This window comes from Chelonoidis abingdonii, chromosome 18 (genome assembly GCF_003597395.2).
Source record: "Chelonoidis abingdonii isolate Lonesome George chromosome 18, CheloAbing_2.0, whole genome shotgun sequence".
In the NCBI taxonomy this organism is placed as follows: domain Eukaryota; kingdom Metazoa; phylum Chordata; order Testudines; family Testudinidae; genus Chelonoidis; species Chelonoidis abingdonii.
The window spans coordinates 11,415,184-11,434,577 of NC_133786.1; the positions used below are offsets into that span (position 1 = coordinate 11,415,184).

The 19,394-nt window shown below is 39.2% G+C and overlaps 1 protein-coding gene across 1 annotated transcript in view; it reads right to left on the reverse strand.

Annotated features, from left to right (window-relative positions):
* Positions 1–1,957: 1,957 nt before the first annotated feature.
* The window catches only part of CRTAM (cytotoxic and regulatory T cell molecule), a 28,490-nt gene continuing 11,053 nt past the window's right edge, over positions 1,958–19,394 (reverse strand). The window contains exons 4-15 of the mRNA XM_032802382.2: positions 14,413–14,556; positions 11,766–11,927; positions 10,829–10,903; positions 10,625–10,729; positions 10,275–10,340; positions 9,966–10,088; positions 9,051–9,149; positions 7,552–7,650; positions 6,994–7,080; positions 6,225–6,371; positions 5,712–5,795; positions 1,958–4,142 (exon numbers count right to left, since the gene is read on the reverse strand). Coding sequence (XP_032658273.1) covers positions 4,012–4,142; positions 5,712–5,795; positions 6,225–6,371; positions 6,994–7,080; positions 7,552–7,650; positions 9,051–9,149; positions 9,966–10,088; positions 10,275–10,340; positions 10,625–10,729; positions 10,829–10,903; positions 11,766–11,927; positions 14,413–14,556 — 1,322 coding nt within the window. The 3' untranslated portion in view covers positions 1,958–4,011. The remainder of the gene's footprint in view (positions 4,143–5,711; positions 5,796–6,224; positions 6,372–6,993; positions 7,081–7,551; positions 7,651–9,050; positions 9,150–9,965; positions 10,089–10,274; positions 10,341–10,624; positions 10,730–10,828; positions 10,904–11,765; positions 11,928–14,412; positions 14,557–19,394) is intronic.

Genomic DNA, 19,394 nt, shown 5'->3' on the forward strand with positions numbered 1-19,394 from the left:
GCTGTCAGACACTTGTGGAGGTCTAGAGCGCAGATACGCGGTGCGAGCAGAGACGGGGAAAAGAGTTAATGGGGTTTGGGGGAGAGAAGAAAGGGGAGAAGTCATATAAAATGTACAGTGATCGGACAGCAAGTGTGAAAAATCGGGATGGGGGTGTGGGGTAAGAGGAGCCTATCCCAAAAATCAGGACTGTCCCTATAAAATCAGGACATCTGGTCACCCTAATAAAATGTAAACCCCTTCAAGCCCTGCGCCACCCTCTCTGCCCTTGTCCCCTGCTCCTGCCACCCGATCGGTGTCATTCTCATATCAAACCTACCTCTGTCAAATGGGGACATTGGTAGAGCACATTGAGATCTTGTCATGCAAAGTGCTACATAGGAGCTAAGTATCATTCATTGACCCAGGGTGAAATAGACATCAAATATTAGGAGCAACATGACAATTTTTCTTGTTGGGGGTCCTCAGGTTGCCATGTTCTTCAAATGAATAGAAGACCATCAGGCCTAAACTCGTTCTCACACCAGGCTTAAGTTGAGTTACTCCTGACTTACAAGTGCTGCAAGACCACAATCAGATGCATAGAACCTGATTAAAATTAGTGGTTAAAGTTAGTATTCTTTGTGTGTGAAATATTTAGCAGAATTTAAAAGCATAACAGGCTAGATATGCTTCTGGAGCCTTGGGTTTTACAGAGTATAGGCTTATCATTTTCAAATGTAGCAAACCCCCCACCCTCCGGCCCCACAACACAGCAACAGGCCTAATCATTAATGACGGCAAATTTGCACATGAATGGAATACAGGAAACAGTAGAAAAGGCTCATCTCTTAGATGGTAAAGTATTGTAAAAATAGAATTACATTTCAACAAGATTAAAACCCCATTAAGAATATGGTAAATTACCATTACTTCAGATGTGATCTGTAATAGGAGATTATGTTGTTGGGTTAGATTAGTGGGCCCATTAGTTCAAATCTGCTGATACTTAGTAGTGCATGTAATTAGAATGATGTGGTACTATATGCATGTTACAATTTACTTTCACTGCATGGACCTAATGGTATTTTGGACACCTAAGGTGTTGGTGCTGTCAGTGATTTAGAGTCAAGCTTTTGGATGAACGATCTAGATTTAGTTTTGTTATATGTAATGTTACTACATAACCCACCCTTTATATCAAAGACAACAATAGTGGCTCTGAAGTAGCACCATTCTCTGGGATCCTCAGTTCATCTGTTGCTTTTTTAGGTCACTCACATGCTTAACTTCAGTTATGTAAATAGTTTTATTGAGTTAAACGGTTCTCACGTGAGTAAAGTTAAGTATGTGTATGAGTGTTTCCTAAAATTGCAAACTCTGAGGGAGGGGCCATGCCTTTCTTTGTCTTGTACAGTGTTGGTGCTTAAAAATTATATTTTAATTATCCCCCTACTTTTATTAAGTTCACACAAGCCCAAATATCATCATTTATTAATACATCCATTGCTGACTACTTGATTGGTTATTGCAACATAATGGAGTAGTCTAGAGCCTGCCTCCTTAAACAATTGGATTATTAAAGTGTGAGATGTATGAGCCATTTTAAAACTGCTGAATGCTAAAAATAACTTGTATGCCAGTTACATAGCTACTTGGCACTTATTTGTTCAATATGTTGAAGATGATCCAGAGGTAAAGAAATCAAATACTTTTCATCTGAGGATAGAGCAAAATCAATGTTCCTTGATGGATTTGTCTTGGTTTATTGGTTGTAGGATGTGATAGGGGAGTGTACCCGCTATTATTACTGAGTGAGTACTTTTTTTCCTTTTTCTGTGTGCTTAGCACCGTACCTGTTTTATTGGTATGTATGTACTGAGGCACTACCAAACTATTCTTTAAAAAGAAGACAGACATAAAGTTTGTACATTAACACTTAAGGTTGGTTTATTAAAAAAGTCACTTTGAACAGCCAACTGATCTTAAGAAAAGCAACCAAAAGGTTCACCCATGAAAACCATGAACTAATAAAATGGCAGAATTTGAGCACTACTACGAAGCATGCTGTAAGCATGTCTGCTACAAGCCAGGAGAAAAAGTACAAAACTGATACACCAACCACTGCAGCTAGAAACAAAACTTGAATTAAAAATATCCTTAATCTTCCTTGACAAAAACATGGAATGTGCTTACTGTATCTATTTAGGCTCTCATATGGTCTCCATCAGAACTGTGGTGTCTAAATGCCTAAAGTGCTACTCTACTTTAAATAAACATTTTTACAATAATGACAAACCAGATAAAGTGCATTCACTTGAAATTTTAAACATGTAAAGGAACTAAGAATACTTAAAATAGATTGCTGTTCCAAAGGCCTCAGTACCAACAAAGTCTGATCTTTCAGTCTTTTCCACACATAGAACTATCCTTGAAGTTAAAGGGGTACTGTTGCCAATGGAACTGGAAGATCAGGATTTGAAATTTTTATTGTTAGTTATGAAACTTTTTTCCCAAACACCTGGCTTCACCATTACAGAGCATTTTACAAACCAAGTTTAGAAACAATCAGTTGTGTATGCTCTTTCATGGTTTTGTTTAAATATTAAACAATTCAGGTCTTATTGTTAAACCAATATTAAAACTTGCTGGAAACTGGAAGTGTTTTACAGTGGAGTCCACACAGGTCTTGTGTCAAACATGAAATCATCTTCCAGCACCAAAACCATATTACCGCTAACAGTAATGGCAGTGACATCTACGGCTAGTCAAAAGTCTGTTTTCCTCTCATTGCCTGTGATGAGAAGTGCTATCATCTGAAATGAGTAAACTGAGTGCAATATCCTTTTAAAAATTACCGTAAATCCTAATTTCATAGCCTGGACTTAATTCAGAACCGCAATTCTCACTAAGTGTGATTCTGTGCTAAGAAGTTACTAACCGTGACAGTGTGGGGTTCTGTAGTCATTGTGTCTCATTGGTTTTCATATCAGATTCGCTTAGTCTGCAAGTGAAAATTGTTTTTTCAAACAGCCCTACAAACTCATCCTGGGTCCTGACAGCTCCACCACTAATATAGATCTGAAGGCCAAATTGTACCCTTAGCCATGCCTGTGTCACCCCATTGTCTTCAGATCGTGCCCTTAGTAACATTTATGGAAGACTTCAAAAGACAAATGACTGTGGAGACAGGGCTAGTAGCTGTAGGTGTCATGGTCAAGCACTTTACAAAACAACTAGTTAATTCTCACAACTGTCTTGTGAGGCAGGGAAGTGTTCTGGGAAACACTTTTAAGCTTTATACTTGACTTTAATTAATTTGCATATTGACCAGTCTTTTGTCAAATTATTAATAGCTCTTGGATGTTTTCTAGAAGAGCAATATGCTTAAATAAATTTGAGACTTCACTCAGAAGTGTTTGCAGTCAACAATAACTGCAGGTTGCTCTGCACCTCTAAAATCACAAAGTTTTTGTTTCATTAAATAAATATTGGTTTACATCAAATAACTTTGGGCACCCAAGTTCAAAAATATTAGCTTAAAGTGCTTTCTCAGACATTCCTGCCTCCCCGTGCCATCGTTAGACAATACGTCTCAGGAGGCTGCAGAACTGTTGCATGAACCTCTCCGTAATTTTGTATCTCGTATTATGACAGCTGGTTCTGCATTCCATTATCAGGACCCTAACTGCTGAAATGACTTGCTCTGTTCTATGTCTGATCCATTTATGAAACCCATGAATTAAATCTGCTGATTAAATAGCTAATAGCAATGCATGCATTGCTAATAAATTGCCATGAGCATCTCTTCCACCTACCTCTCTTTTTAATGTCAACACGGTGACTCAGACTAGAATCCAGGTTGAGACCAGCCATTTTATCAGGCTTTTCTTCCTCTGTTTGAAATCCTGCTGTGATGTTGATATGTCACAGTGACAGTTTTACATACCATCAGATTAGTCACACTATAAATATGAGAACACACCATATTGACTCTGTACATAGTATAATGTTGCCAACGCTTCCTGCCTTCTATACATCAGTTTCTTTTCCATATGCCAGATATTTCTCAAATGTTGAAACAGCTCTTTCTTCTGAATTTGACTTTATTGTTCCTGCATATCCTTCAGTTACGTATTGCATAGTAGGCTTCTGATTGGCAACTGGAAGACAAATGCACATTTGTTGATGTCTTTGAATAGACTGAGGGGGTTATTTTGATGGAAATTTATTCTTGCTATAACATTACTGATAAATCCAAAAGAGATGGTGTATAGATATTACAGTGACGGGAGCACTAGCAATTTTTAAAAGTGATTGAACTTGTGGTCAAGAAAATAATTGGTTCTTTCTACTAATGCTGGTTGAAATACTTGGAATTTTGAAAAAAAAGGGGGGAAAAGATTTTGACAAATGTTTGATTTTTTTCCCCTCCCTCATTTTTCTACCAATTGTAGAGCTGATCAAAATTTGTCAAATGTAAGATTAACGTTTGAAATAAAATTCATTTTTTAAAATAAAGTGTTTGCAAGTTTCCCTCCCTTTTTTGACTAGTCTAACTTTTTAGCCATAAAGCTGCATGTGTTTATATGGATTCCAATGGTACAATAAGAATACACTTTACAGCAAGGTATCCCACAGAGTTTTAAAATGCAGCCCAAAGGTGACTCTTCCTCTAACTACAGAGTGAGGACAAAGCTGATAAAGTGCAGGTGTTTTTTGCTGATGAAACCAGCAAACAAGCAATTTCTGTTACTCTAACAAAGGTACCAGTCCCACCAAATATTACGTGTGCATATTTGATATGCATTTCTGTAAATATTCATGCATCTTAATGCCAGGAAGAGTGTTACAATCATCTAGTCTCATTTCCTGCAAAACATGAGACAAGGAACCTTACCCAATAATTTCTGCACTGAGCCCATGACTTCTGTTTGAGCTGTAGCATACTCTTTAGAAAGACACCAGTCTTGACTTAAAGACTGCACATCATGAAGTATCCATCACGTCCTCAGAGAAGGTGTGCCCCTTAGGTTTATGGCAAGTTGCCAAGGAAGTTCTTGGGGTCTTGAAATTTGGGTAGCCTCTGCTTTGCAGCATTTTACCGCCTGCAATGTTTTGGAAAAGGCAAGGTCTTATCTCCTTGCCTTCCTTATCTTTCACACCTCATCACCCCCAAATGATGAGTTTAGAGGTGAGCATGTCTCATTTTTAATATTTGTGAACATGTAACTACCAAAAACATCTAATAAAAACTAAATAAAGGCTGGAATTTTTAAAGACATATGGGAGTTAGGCACCCTGCTCTCTGAATTCCAAAGGGATTTGTACAATGAACCGTTAGACTGCTTTGAAAAATCCCAGTCAAAAGCTTTAAGCATAAATGTAATCTGTAATGGGTTTCCCAGTTATGGTGAATGCGAGAGATGGTTAAAATGGTCATGTGTCTGCAGTGGGCATTGGGCCTATTAAGGAGGTTTGACTGAACTTTAAAAGCAGCAGAGAATCCTGTGGCACCTTATAGACTAACAGACGTTTTGGAGCGTGAGCTTTCGTGGGTGAATACCCACTTCGTCAGACGCAGGTAAACTTTATGATTGAAGTTTAAGATTTGAGTTTGCAAATCTTTCCTAAACTATGAGGTTGGCTTGAACCTAGTTGGATTGAAATCAGTAGCAAAATTCTGATTTCAATGGGCTCTTCAATGGCCTGGTGTCATTGTGGTAGCTTACCTGGTCCATTCTTTTCAGGGGCTGGATTGTCTTCATTGGACCTGGATTTGTAACTCTCCAGTGTCTGCTCTGAAGTGTCATTTTCTGTGCAGATAACAAATGCAAATAAGAAGTTGCAGCTTTTTTCATATATTTGCCCACCCCACTATCCCCGCATGACCAAATACTGAACTAGAAGAATATCCAGTGGTAAGAGGGCAATTCAGTCCTCATGTCCATTCAGTAGTTGGACTGCCAAAAAGGAGCTGATTAGTGCCAATCATTGGTGGTGGCTTTTGTGATAAAGACTCTTGTCCATTGAGATTTGGCCTGAGACCACCAATCATTTCCTCTTGGATCCTGAACAGTGGTTTGTAATAACTTTCAGTCACCACTGACACAGGCTTGATTTTAACCAATGACCTAGACATGCAAGGATCCCATACCCTGTTACCAGTCCCCTCAACTATCCAGTTCCTCACACCCATCCTAAACATAGACATTACTGGAGATTTAGATCGTGTGATCACTCACCTCTCTTCCAGGCTCCGTGTGCTTTTTGTAGCTTCCTCATGAAGAGCAGGACGATGATGAGCATCACAAAAATGAGAACTGCTACCAGGACTGGCAACAAAACACTTGTTTGCCTTTGTTTGATGCCTTCAGAATTAAGATCTGTTTCTATAAAAGAAATATTTTTAATATAGTTAGGTAGCTACTACCTGTGATGTTTAGCTAATAAGAGGAGGACTGTCAATTAGAGAGACTGCAACATGATAGGTTCGGAATGCCGATGCCTGTTCATCAGAAATAAAGGAGCAGACAATGTAGATCATGTGAGATCTTTTTTAAGCCTAATGATTAGATTGTTCTTCAAGTTTGTGTTTGAGAACATATTGGCCACAAAAAGGGGGAAATTGACAATACTGGAGACTGGTTTCAGGCTCTGAGCCAAAATCCACTGTAGTCTTTTCATTGAGTTTAGTGGTCTATTAGAGAAGAAATACATAGGAAACGGCAATGTAAACGTCCCCATCATTGACATGGAGGAGCCAGGACAAATTTTCTGCTTGTGTAAAAATGGGAAAAACTCCACTGAAGGCAGTGGACCAGCAGAGAATTTAGCCCAATGTCTCTAGCTGCTAATATTGTTTTTGGTCTCCATGGGCCCCTATGAGATTCTTAACAAGGGCAACCCTATAATGCCCTTCATTGTGGGTTTGGTGATGTAGACACTTGGCTGCTGGGAACCAGGCTGACTTCAGGAAGGCCCATTTCGTGTTTAGTATTAACAAGAACTTACTGATGGTGGCATTACAATTCACAGTTGTTTCTTCATGGCTTATTGATGGTTCTTCTGTCCCAGATGGTTCTTCTGTCATTTCAGATCCTGTAGAAATGAGAAGTGTGTCTCTGATTAGCCCAATCACAGTCACCCAGATTATTTATACTTTGCTGTATTAATTCAACATTTAATGATTCCAAGGAAAATATATGGGCCAGATTCTCATCTGGTGTAAATTGGGACAGTAACAGTGATTTCAATGGAGCTATGTTGATTTACATGAGTTGAAGATCTGGCTCTGTATTCTTTTAGGTGGTATTAATTATAAAACTTAGGGTTTCTATCCTTGCCAAAGTATAGAAGGATCAAACAATTAAGCCTCAAAATAGCTCTTTGTAGGTTTGCAATTGTTTCTGTTTTACAGTTGAGGAAACTGAAAAAAAGCAAGTTAAGGGAGCTGGCCAATGCTACAGTGTGATCCAGTGTTACAAATTAGTTTAGAATTTGAGTTCCTGGCTCCCAGCCCCGTGTTCAATTCATTAAATTACCATGTTATTCCATCATTAAGAAATTTACCAGTGGTGATGTTGGAGTTTTGAATTGATTGTTCATTGCTGATTGCTGGTACATCTGTAACAGATGTTTCTTCTGTGACGTTCAAAGTTCTTTCTGGCTCTGTAGAAATAAAAGTAGAAAATATTTTGACTTCTTTATCCCTTTCAGCAGTCTGATCAGAAACCCAAACTATGGACAGACTCAACAAAAATTCTGCCTTACTAAGTCAGTATTTCTGGACTCCAACAATGTGTTTTGTATGTTTTGTAGAAACTCTTAGCTACAGTTCTAATAAATGCAATTTAAGGCTGGACTTTTCAGGAGTGCCTTAGGGCACCTTGATGTTCTTACTCAAAACAAATGGATATAAACTGGCCATCAGGAAGTTTAGACTTGAAATTAGATGAAGGTTTCTAATCATCATAGGAGTGAAGTTCTGGAATAGCCTTCCAAGGGGAGCAGTGGAGGCAAAAGACATATCTGGCTTTAAGACTAAGCTCAATAAGTTTATGGAAGGGATGGTATGATGGGATAGCTTAATTTTGGCAATTAATTGATCTTTGACGATTAGGGGTAAATATGCCCAATGGCCTGTGATGGGATATTAGATGGGTGGGATCTAAGTTACTACAGATAGTTCTTTCCTGGGTGTCTGGTTTAGGGTGACTAGACAGCAAGTGTGAAAAATCAGGATGGGGTTGGGGGATAATAGGTGCCTAAATAAGAAAAAGTTCCAAATAATGAGACTGTCCCTATAAAATCAAGACATCTGGTCACCCCAGACTCTGGCTGGTGAGTCTTGCCTACATGCTCAGGGTTTAGCTGATCGCCATATTTGAGGTCGGGAAGGAATTTTCCTCCAGGGCAGATTGGCAGAGGTCCTGGGAGTTTTTTCACCTTCCTCTGCAGCGTGGGGAACGGGTCACTTGCTGGAGGATTCTTTGCACTTTGAAGTCTTTAAACCACAAGTTGAAGACTTCAATAACTCAGACATATTTCAGGGGGATGGGTGAGATTTTGTGGCCTGCTTTGTGCAGGAGGTCAGACTAGAAAATCATAATAGTCCTTTCTGACCTTAAAGTCTATGAGTCTGAGTTTTTCCTCACTCCTGACTCATGTAAACTCCTGCTGAAGACAAGACATTGTATTCTTTAGCTAATATTAATTATAACAATATTTAGACTTTTCCACCTTCAAAGCATTGTACAATACCCGCTGTAGCTGAGTCTCAAACACTGCCAACAGGCAGGTGAACATTAATGATCCCCATTTTACAGTATTGGAACCAGAATCAGAGGCTGAGGTTTTCTAAATCATGAGGGCATTTGGATGCCTGGTAGGAACTGGACATGGAAATTCCTGAAGCCGCTTTGAAAAGTCTCAGTGGAGCCCTTAAATGACTTGCCCAAGATAATGCAATAAGTCAGTGGTAGATCCCAGATTAGGACTGAGGTGTCCCTGCCTCCTAGCCCTGTTCACTAACTCACTTAGCTTACAAGGACATTGATTAGAACACGTACCAATGGTGCTGTTCGCATTCTGAGTGGCTAGTTCACTACTTGTTGCTGGTGCTTCTGTACTAGAAATTTGCTCATTTACTGTTTGTGTTACTTCTGACGCTGTAGAAATGAAAAGAGAAATTTTTTTCTTATACACAAAGATAACTACATTCAGAGTATAAATTAAACTCATGTTTGTAAAACAGAATTGCTCTAGTTGCTGTGTCGATCTGACATTACACATACAGTGGGAGATTTTCAAAAGCCAGGATTCTCTAAGATGTTTAGATGCCTAACATCTATGAAATTAATGGGAGTTAGGCAGCTAAATACCTGTGAGGATCTGGGCCAAATTGCACTGGTGTAAAAAATAAAAGTTGACTAATTTCCATTTCCAAATTTCTTCCATAAAGTAACTACACACAGCCAAAGAGACCCCTTTAAAGGTTGGAAAGTCTGTCACTGTCAAACAATTCATATAGTGGTAATGAAGCTCCTCCTGCCCTCTTTATATCTGGGTACAATCCTGCTGTTATCACTTGAATAACTTTACAGCTTAAGCCTCAAAGTGTGTTGACCAGGCTTCTTTTCTGTCAGCCTGAGGCACAGTGCCACCTAGTGCATCCATAGGGATAGGTATTAATATAATCATAGCACGCATTGATGGAGCTATGACAATTGACACCACCTGAGGATCTGCCCCCATGTGTCTCCATATGTTTGTCTTCACTACAAAGAGACAAGTAGAGAGGGCAGTCTTTCTCTATGATGGATGCAATTCTAAAGTGCTCACCTGTGTGTAACAACTATAGTGTTTTGTGTTTCAAGAATCATAATAGCTGGAATATAAATTTGTTCTCAGCAGCATTTCCATCTGCTTTACATGTGACAGTTTAACAAATTGCTTTAATGTCATTAAGAAAAAAATGTACTTACAATTAGTTGTGTTGGCTGGTAGCTCCCTCTGCTGTGTAGGTATTGCTGGTAAGCTGGTACTAGATGGCCTCTCAGGTATAGTGGTAGGAAAGTTTGGTTGGCTGGATCCTAAAGGAATATCCACTAAACAAGACATGAAAATCGGAAAACATATTTTAGAAATAAACCCAACCCAGAAAGATGGAATCCAGATGTCAAATTTCCCAATCTCCAGAGAGATTTGGCTCTAGGTTTTGATATGGAGCTAGCTACCCATTCCCCCCCCACTCCCAAAATATGAAAAACAAAAAGTGAATTTAAAATTCTTACCAGTAGAGTGCAGAGGATTTTGAGAGAAGATGGTGTTAGCATTTGGATTGGACTCTGTAGCAATCACTGGAAAAGAAGAACCCAATTCTGAATACAATGCAAGTAGTATTCTGTACTATCCCTGAGTATTCTTTTGCAGCCCATATTCTGGGCAAAAGCACTTTGTGAAATAAATCATATAAAATTATTCGTAATCATGTAGACACACAAAAAATAACATTGGCCAAGCAGTTTGACCATGATATTGAACCTTTCCTCACTAAACTCCAGATTGCCTTAATTCAGCACTACTCAACAATTTATATTGTTTAATTTACAACAGTGAAAAGAGTTTAAAGTGTGGAACCTACCAACAGTTGTCTGAGAAGAAAAAACTTCCTGTTGGATACTTGTTGCTAGAGATATGCTCACAGGTGATGTCTGTATTATAGATTTCAGGGTAGCTTCTGTGGATTCTAATGGAACAACCAATGCATTAAAGAGAGAACCTTGATAAACAATATGAAGAAAATAAACATTTTTTTCAGTCAGTGTCTTTTTAGTATTGTACCTACCCATATAATGCTGAGGATGCTCAGAGGTCCTCATGCTTACTTCTAATACATTTGGAGCTGAGCCTATAGTAGTCACTAGAAAACAATAATTAATAATAAATAATAATAATACTTTGAATTTCCCTAGTTTCTTGCAGCTGAAGCTCTCCAAGCACTTTACAAGCATTAACTGAATCCAACAGTATGTATGGAAGGTAGATAAGTATTAGGCCCATTTTACAGATGGTAAACAGAGGTACAAGGAACAGAAGTCTGGTGGCACCTTATAGACTAACAGATTTATTTGAGCATAAGGTTTTTTACCCACAAAAGCTTATGCCTAAATAAATCTGTTAGTCTTTAAGGTGCCACCGGACTCCTTGTTGTTTTTGTGGATACAGACTAACACAGCTACCCCTCTGATACTTAAGGAGCAGAAGTGAATGTTCCAATGTAACGCAGGAACCCAGGACTCCCACTGACTTTAGCGGGCTTTGGATCAGGTTCACTGTGAGTAAGAGGCAGAGATGGTAGTAGAACCTAGGAATCCAGCTCCAAGTTCCTTCTTTAACCACTAGAGAGTACGGTCTTCCAAAACCAGACACTGAAGAGACCTTGTTCTCTGAATGGTAGATCACACCTTCAGTTATGCATCTATATCTATACGAGAAATAATAGAGTAATTCAGTGTGGGCTATGCATGGGGGCCCTGTTTTAGGACTCAAGAGACTTAGGTTCAAGTTCTAGCTTTATTACTGGTTTGTTGGGTGACTTTGCTACTCTGTGCCTCAGTTTTCCCACCAGTGAAAGGGGGATGATAATACTGATGTGTGTTGCAACATGCTTTGAGATCTATTGATGAAAGTCACTATACAAGAAAGCAGTATTATTCTTCAAGCTCAAACGTTAAAAGGAATCACCACCAATCAACCAATGCTTAAATAAAAGCTGTTCTTACTGAAATTTTCAAACTGGAAAGATACTGTCAGTTTCTCTCCTCGTAGGGTTTCATGACGAATGACACAACTGGCTGTTGAATCTCGGTTGTATGCATGGACTATGAGACTACTGGTTGTGTTGCATTTCTTTCCATCGTGTTCAAATTGGTGTTTGATGTCACCTAAGTAGCCATTTGAAGAAAACAGTTAAGTGCTTAACCGTCAAAAGCAATTTAATGAAAAACATTCCAGTCACAAATCTGCTTTACTTTTGGTCTGCTAAAGCACCCCATGAATGCTGAGCAAAAGAGTGTTTCCATTGTGTAAATGGATCACAGCAGAGCCCACGTAGAGCAGAGTCATGTTTTTGACAGAATTGCTTAGTTCCAATCTACGCACTATCATGCACTTAAAAAAAGTAGGAGTTCTGTTCTACTTCGCTCTAGCAGAGTTCACTATAAGCATATAAGCAAGTTCCACACCATTATGGGTAGTGTGACTGCATGAGCACCTCTGATCTCTCCTGGATGGAATCAGCTGGGTCATAGCCATATACTGCTAAAGGGCTTTAAACTCAAGACATAAGAGACTATAACTTTGAAGCAGAACAAGGATCTGAGTTTTGGTTCTGCAGTCAACACGGAGATCTGAGTGCAGGATTGTCACAACAGTGAAGTTGCCAGATAGCTTTGTTACCATATTCACATAGAACGCAGTTGTTAAATCTACAAATAAATATATACTATGTATGCCCAATATTTGCACATATGATAACAATCCCTGATATAGCAGTATTACTTTTTAAAGCATTGTATTAATCCTTCCATCAACCCTGTGATGTCACTTTCATCATCCTTATTTTATAGCAGGGGAAAGAGACACAAAGAGATTAAGTGACTTGCCTAAAGTCATCTAGTAAACTAACAGGACAGCCAGATTGAGGACACAAGCATTCCTGACCCCCAGTTCACTGCTCAGTCTATTAGATGACGTTACTTCTTTATTAACAATGCTATATGGAAAAACAAGGATGTAGTTAATGATGTAAAAGAATAAATGACTAAATTCTAAATGTCTGTGCTAAATCAGTTCTTTTCAAATTTTTCACAATCTCAAATGGCATTTTCTATTGTAGGCATTAATGTCTTGAAATCTATTCAGAGTATCTGTCAATTGATAAGACAAGTGATCATTAATACTTTTAGCTTAGAATCTCTTCCTAGAACTAGCCGTCCCTCTTAACTCTGGTGATATTTATACTTTTCAGTCAGAGAAATTCCTTGGTTCTAGCCTTCTTTACAGAAGGAGATAATTTATCACCCAACAAAATTACATTTTTTCCATTCAAAACTATAATCCATTTAATTTGCATGTATTGCAAATAGATGAGAGAATTCATCATCACTCTTTAGTATCAAATCCTGCCTTATAAAACTCTATTCAGGTATCAAACAAAAAACCCAGGAACAATATGGATCCTTAGTTACACAACTACATTTCCCAGATGCCCAGAGGACTTAAGGTCAAAGGGCACGTTGCATCAGGTATAAAATGCTCCAGCTTGGGGCCCACCCTTATTACATAAAGATCCAAACTGCCAAGATAGCACATAGGTAAGCTGCTGTTTTTAAATTCTCCAGGCCTCAGTATTGCATGCACAAATGCATAATCAGATTAACAAACTCAGCAAGATACATTAATTTGAAATAATGCAGCAGTTATGCAAGATATAAAAGACCTCTCTGGGTTGCATGGTGTGACATTGTCCATATAATTTACATCTTTATTACTCTCTAGATACACAACTCTTAATCCCCCAAGCTTCCTTTAAAATTAGGGAACTCAGAAAACATTTTACCAAGATTAGAGGTGAACACTTGCAAGCTTTGCTTCATGACCCAAAATACAAATACAATTTACACTTCATGATCCAAAATAGCAAGTAAAGTAAGAGAGGAAACCATTAACACCTATTCTTTCATAGCTATCCCCCATGTAGTGATAGTGACCTGCATTTCCTCTTGCTTGCGTTGCTGCTCCCACTAGCAAGGCGGTTTATTATTGTATTATATTTAGAATGGTTGTTTAAACCACACAGATAAAAATCAAACTAGCTCCTTACTCTCCCTTTAGATACATGTGCTCAGAGCTCTACCAGGGAAGATGGATCTTCGTTAACAGACATTGGGAGGCAGCTGGTGGGTTGAGTGCCAGGAACAGATATTGGCTTTTATGGGGTTGCTGTTTGGGCTTGAGCAAGTCACTCAAGGACAGATAATGCAACCTTCAGTAAGCAATGGAACTACTGGCATAGGTAAGTGCCATATTCAGTATGAAAAGAGCATTCAGAATCTGGCTCTCAACATCTGTTCATAAGCTTCCCCACCTAGAAAATGGAGTTAGTCACAGAGGCAGTTTGAGGATTAACTGCTATGTCTGTGGTGTGAAAATTGTGCCACTGTTAGCTGTCCTGAGTCAACTCCCTCCCTTTAAAAAAGAGATATCCCCAGAATTTAGCACTTGTATCCAGTTCTCAGGCCTTCTGTCCCCAGGTGCTGAGACCTTTCCAAACTGGACCAGTGTTGGTTCTGTGGTATTTCTACAGTACATTAATGGCTGATAAGAATATTTCCAACAAACGCTACTCAGTGGCCATTTAAAACTCACCATAGACTTCCAGCCCATTATTTAGCAGCCATGTAATCTGAGGAGGGGGCTTACTTCCCTGGGTTAAGCAGCTCAGTACAATCTTTTCTTCTTTGCCATTGGTTCTAATATCTGATACTTCCAACTGTGGCTTGGAGGGAGCAGCTGTAACAAAGAGATACATGATGAGATTAGGCTCTTACAGTCTTGTGCAATCTGTTTTATGAGTGGTTGCATGTACATCACCCCATATTATTATTTCTTTCAATTAAGAGTGCCCCAGCCAGGATCAGGGCTCCATGTTGCCTGACACTATACAATTGCATATGAAGATGCAGCCCCTAACCCTAAAAACTGGACATGTCTGCCTGATTCCTTCCCTGACCCCATCTCTGGTTAGAGCAGCCTATGGAGGCAGTTCTAACTTGCACCAGCTGGCAACAGTTTCCAAGAGAGTGTTCCCCAGCTGAGCATTCCTAGATCACAGTGTGTTGTGACTACCCCTCTTTCTCCCCCAGACATTTCCTTTTCTCTGTGCTGGGGATGAAGTGTGTAGCAGGGTTGGTGGTATGCTGTGTCTGTAGTCACTGAGATCACCTCCACACTAGAACCTCCCCAGCAAAGAAGCAAGGGCCAGATTCCATCCTGCACTACCCAAGGACAGAGAGAAGGGGCAGAGAATTTGGCCGACCATCCACACTAAGCAGCATTTAGGATACTTTTTTTACTCACTGTACTTCAGACTTTTAAAACTAATACTCTAGGCTCCCTTCCCTTATCTTACTGGTGACTTTCTCTGTTGGCCACTGTCATTCACAGCTCCCTGTTCATTTCTGCAGCTCTAGCCTATGATGGAAGGGAGGCTGCTCCACAGTGCAGCTTTGCAGTCAATCACAGCATTAAGTAGGAGAAATCAGTGCCCCACTGTTTTGTGAAGCCCAAAGGTATTCTGGCAAGCTAGTACAAGAGCCCAGAAAGCTTAAGAAGTACTAATCTTTTCTAATCAAGTAATGCAGTTATCTGTGAACCCCCAAAAGGAATTTATCCTTCTTTCCACTGGCTCTTTCCTCCTTCCCTATTTTATATCCTTCACAGATGTTATCACTTCATGGTGTTGCCCCTTCTCTCTCTCCAATACGCTGTAAGAAAGATAGGGTATAAAATATAAATTAATTAAGCAACTGCTTAATTGATTAGCCATATCTATTACCTTTAAAAAACTTTCAACTGCTTCACTAAAGAAAAGGATTCAAGAGCTGAATTTAATTGTATAGAGCTGTAGTAACTTAACAGAAACCATTAGATAGTATTTGAGGGGGTCAACAAGAATGTTGGGGATCCAGTGGATATAATGTACTTAGATTTTCAGAAAGCCTTTGACAAGGTCCCTATCCAAAGGCTCTTAAGCAAAGTAAGCTGTCATGGGATAAGAGGGAAGGTCCTCTCATGGATCCGTAACTGGTTAAAAGATAGGAAACAAAGGGTAGGAATAAATGGTAAGTTTTCAGAATGGAGAGAGGTAAATAGTGGTGTCCCCCATGGGTCTGTACTGGGCCCAGTCCCTATTTAACATATTCATAAATGATCTGGAAAAAGGGGTAAACAGTGAGGTGGCAAAATTTGCAGATGATACAAAACTATTCAAGATAGTAAAGTCCCAGGCAGACTGTGAAGAGCTGCAAAAGGATCTCTCAAAACTGGGTGACTGGGCAACAAAATGGCAGATGAAATTCAATGTTAATAAATGCAAAGTAATGCACGTTGGAAAATGTAATCCCAACTATACATATAAAATGATGAGGGCCTAAATTAGCTGTTACCACTCAAGAAAAAGATCTTGAAGTCATTGTGGATAGTTCTCTGAAAGCATTCAATGTGCAGTGGCAGTCAAAAAAAATGAACAGAATGTTGGGAAAGGGATTACGAAAGGGATAGATAATAAGACAAAATATCATATTGCCTCTGTATAAATCCATGGTGCATCCACACCTTGAATACTGTGTGCAGATGTGGTTGCCCCATCTCAGAAAAGATATATTGGAATTGGAAAAGGTTCAGGAAAGGGCAACAAAAATGATTAGGGGTATGGAACGGCTGCCATATGAGGAGAGATTAATAAGACTGGGACTTTTCAGCTTGGAAAAGACATGATTAATTGGGGATATGATTGAGGTCTATAAAATCATGACTGGTGTGGAGAAAGTAAATAAGGAAATGTTATTTACTCCTTCTCATAACACAAGAACTAGGGGGTCACCAAATTAAATAAATAGGCAGCAAGTTTAAAACAAACAAAAGGAAGTATTTTTTTCACACAACACAGTCAGTCTGTGGAACTCTTTGCCATGGATATTGTGAAGGCCAAGACTATAACAGGGTTCAAATGAAACTAGATAAGTTCATGGAGAATAGGTCCATCAATGGCTATTAGCCAGGATGGGCAAGGATGGTGTCCTCAGCCTCTGTTTTCCAGAATCTGGGAATGGGTGATGGGATGGATCACTTGATGTTTACCTGGTCTGTTCGTTCCCTCTGGGGCACCTGGCATTGGCCACTGTCGGAAGACAGGATACTGGGCTAGATGGACCTTTGGTCTGACCCAGTATGGCTGTCCTTACGTTCTTATACAAAGCAACAAAAAATAGCATTGAACTATGATTTGGCTAACAAACTAGAAAATGGGTTCATATAACTCTTCATGTTTTCAGACTCAAACTACATAACCACAATAGAGAATAACTCTTATACTCAATCACTATCTTGGGAACGTGACCTTGTTTAGATTTTGACTAAGAGTTCCTCAGAAGAGGGCCTCACTTGTGCCAACTGGTTATCAACTCCAGTGTGCGAACACAACAGAGGAAAAACAAAACAAAGATAGATTACAAGGTAATTTGGTTAATTACTTACATATCAATTCATCAAAGTCTCCTTCCAATGAATGGATCTATAGTAGTCAATGCTTTTAACCTACTTCACCACAAACTATATTAGTCCCAGGATCTGTGTAACACTCCTAACTAACATAAACTCTGCATTTATGACAAACTGTAGAGACTGAGTGCTGTTCAAGAAGCTTGAAGACTTGATCTCATTTTATGTCTGTATACACCGAGAACTTGAAAAGCAGTATGAAACCATTAACTGTGGTAGACACATATGCAGCAGTCTGCAATCTTAGGTAACAGTAATTTGTTCAGTTTCAAATCTATGTTATAACAATCTTGACTGGAACCTATTACAAAATAAGGAAACACATTGCAACTCTGTGACCATCTTTAAAGCACATGGGAGCATGTACACTTCTTTACTACTAGGTGTCCAGGTTTAGGAAGCGGTAAATTGACTGCATTGTGATCCAGAATAAAGTCTCTGTGTTTCTTATCACCAGATCTTTGCTCAGCTGTTAGCTTTCAGCTCAGATATCTCCAGAGCAGGAGTTGACCATGTATAAATAGGCAGAGCAAAGGATGGACATGACTATAGTCTTTTCCTGGTGTGCTAGTGGGTAACCTGAGTTGCTGGAAAATAGAAAGAGACAGATGACAACTAAGAGGACTTTCAGGTGGCCAGTGCAGGAACTCAGTTCTTCCTCCTTCTAGGTGTCCTTGGCTTTCAGGAAGCGATGTGCTGAAGGAGACAGGCTATTTTATCCTATTTTTGCTGGGTGGTCCAACTTTGTTGTTCTTCTTGGAGGTTCTGGGTGTGGCTCAATCAGATGGTTACCCATAATTCTCAAGATTCTAAATATCCAGCCAAAATGAAAGTTGTCCTCTCTCACCATTCAGTCAAAGAATGACATGTTAGCTGAATTCTCCCAGTGGACTTGAGTTTTCCAGTCTCTTTGTGCAATACATTTTCTCACTCCAGCTTATCTGAAATAAGTTAGGTCATAACTGTTGGTGCATCCCTTTTGGGACATACCTTGAGCACCCGCTGGTTTGCTTGAGCCACCAACTTAGCAACCATATCACTTTTCATGGGCCCCTTTGTGGTGTATCCCTTGGCCGACTTTGCAGTTATGCTTACTCAGGTTGCAGCTTCTCTATCAACACTTAGCTAGTTGCTGAAATGTTCAGTTTAAGGTTCATATAATGTATACAGAGTCCCTCCATAGCCTTTGATGCTTTTCAAAATTCTTTTAACAGTCAGTTATACAATACAATGTCCCTTCAAGAACTGTTGTTCTTCAACAGGCTAGTAAACCTGTATAAATCTTCTGTTTTTGTTCTTTTTAACAACAATGGTGACATCTTGGTATGTACGCTGAGCTGAGTCTTTGCATTGTGAATCAAATAGTTACATTTCTGGATATTCTGTCCTGTGGTAAAGTGTCCTTATAAACATACTATTTGATTGCAAGTATCAGAAGGGTAGCCGTGTTAGTCTGGATCTGTAAAAGCAGTAAAGAGTCCTGTGGCACCTTATAGACTAACAGACGTATTGGTGCATGAGCTTTCGTGGGTGAATACCCACTTTGTCGGACGCATTTGATTTCAGTTCCTTTTATTCACTGCCTCTTTTAGCACAAGCATATTTCACTAACTTGGTAGCATAAGCATGTTTGATTGCAAGCATTAGCCTGACTTCCTCAGTTTATCACTTAAAGTAAAAACAAATCAATATGACCACAGTCCCTTTCTTTCCTAAAAGCATTGCCCATGAGGTAAACCCTGTCATTAAAGTTGATAATATTTTGCCCAATACTGTACCACTTATAGTTGATTTCCCTCTTATGCACATTTGAATAATACAATTAGATTTCATTGAGTTCCCTATTTGGCAACTCTATTTGGCATATTATATAATATTTTCACTTTTGATATGCATTTAATTTTTAACTCATTCACAAACAAGGAACAGGGGAGCTCTTATTAGCAGTGCCATCAGTAGGCTCTTGTGAAAGGCTCCCACAATTCTGCATTTCCTCAGCCTGTTGAAGAAATCTAGCTGTTAGGCATTGGATTTTTATTCTCTTAGCCCTCAGTTCTATCATTTCTAAA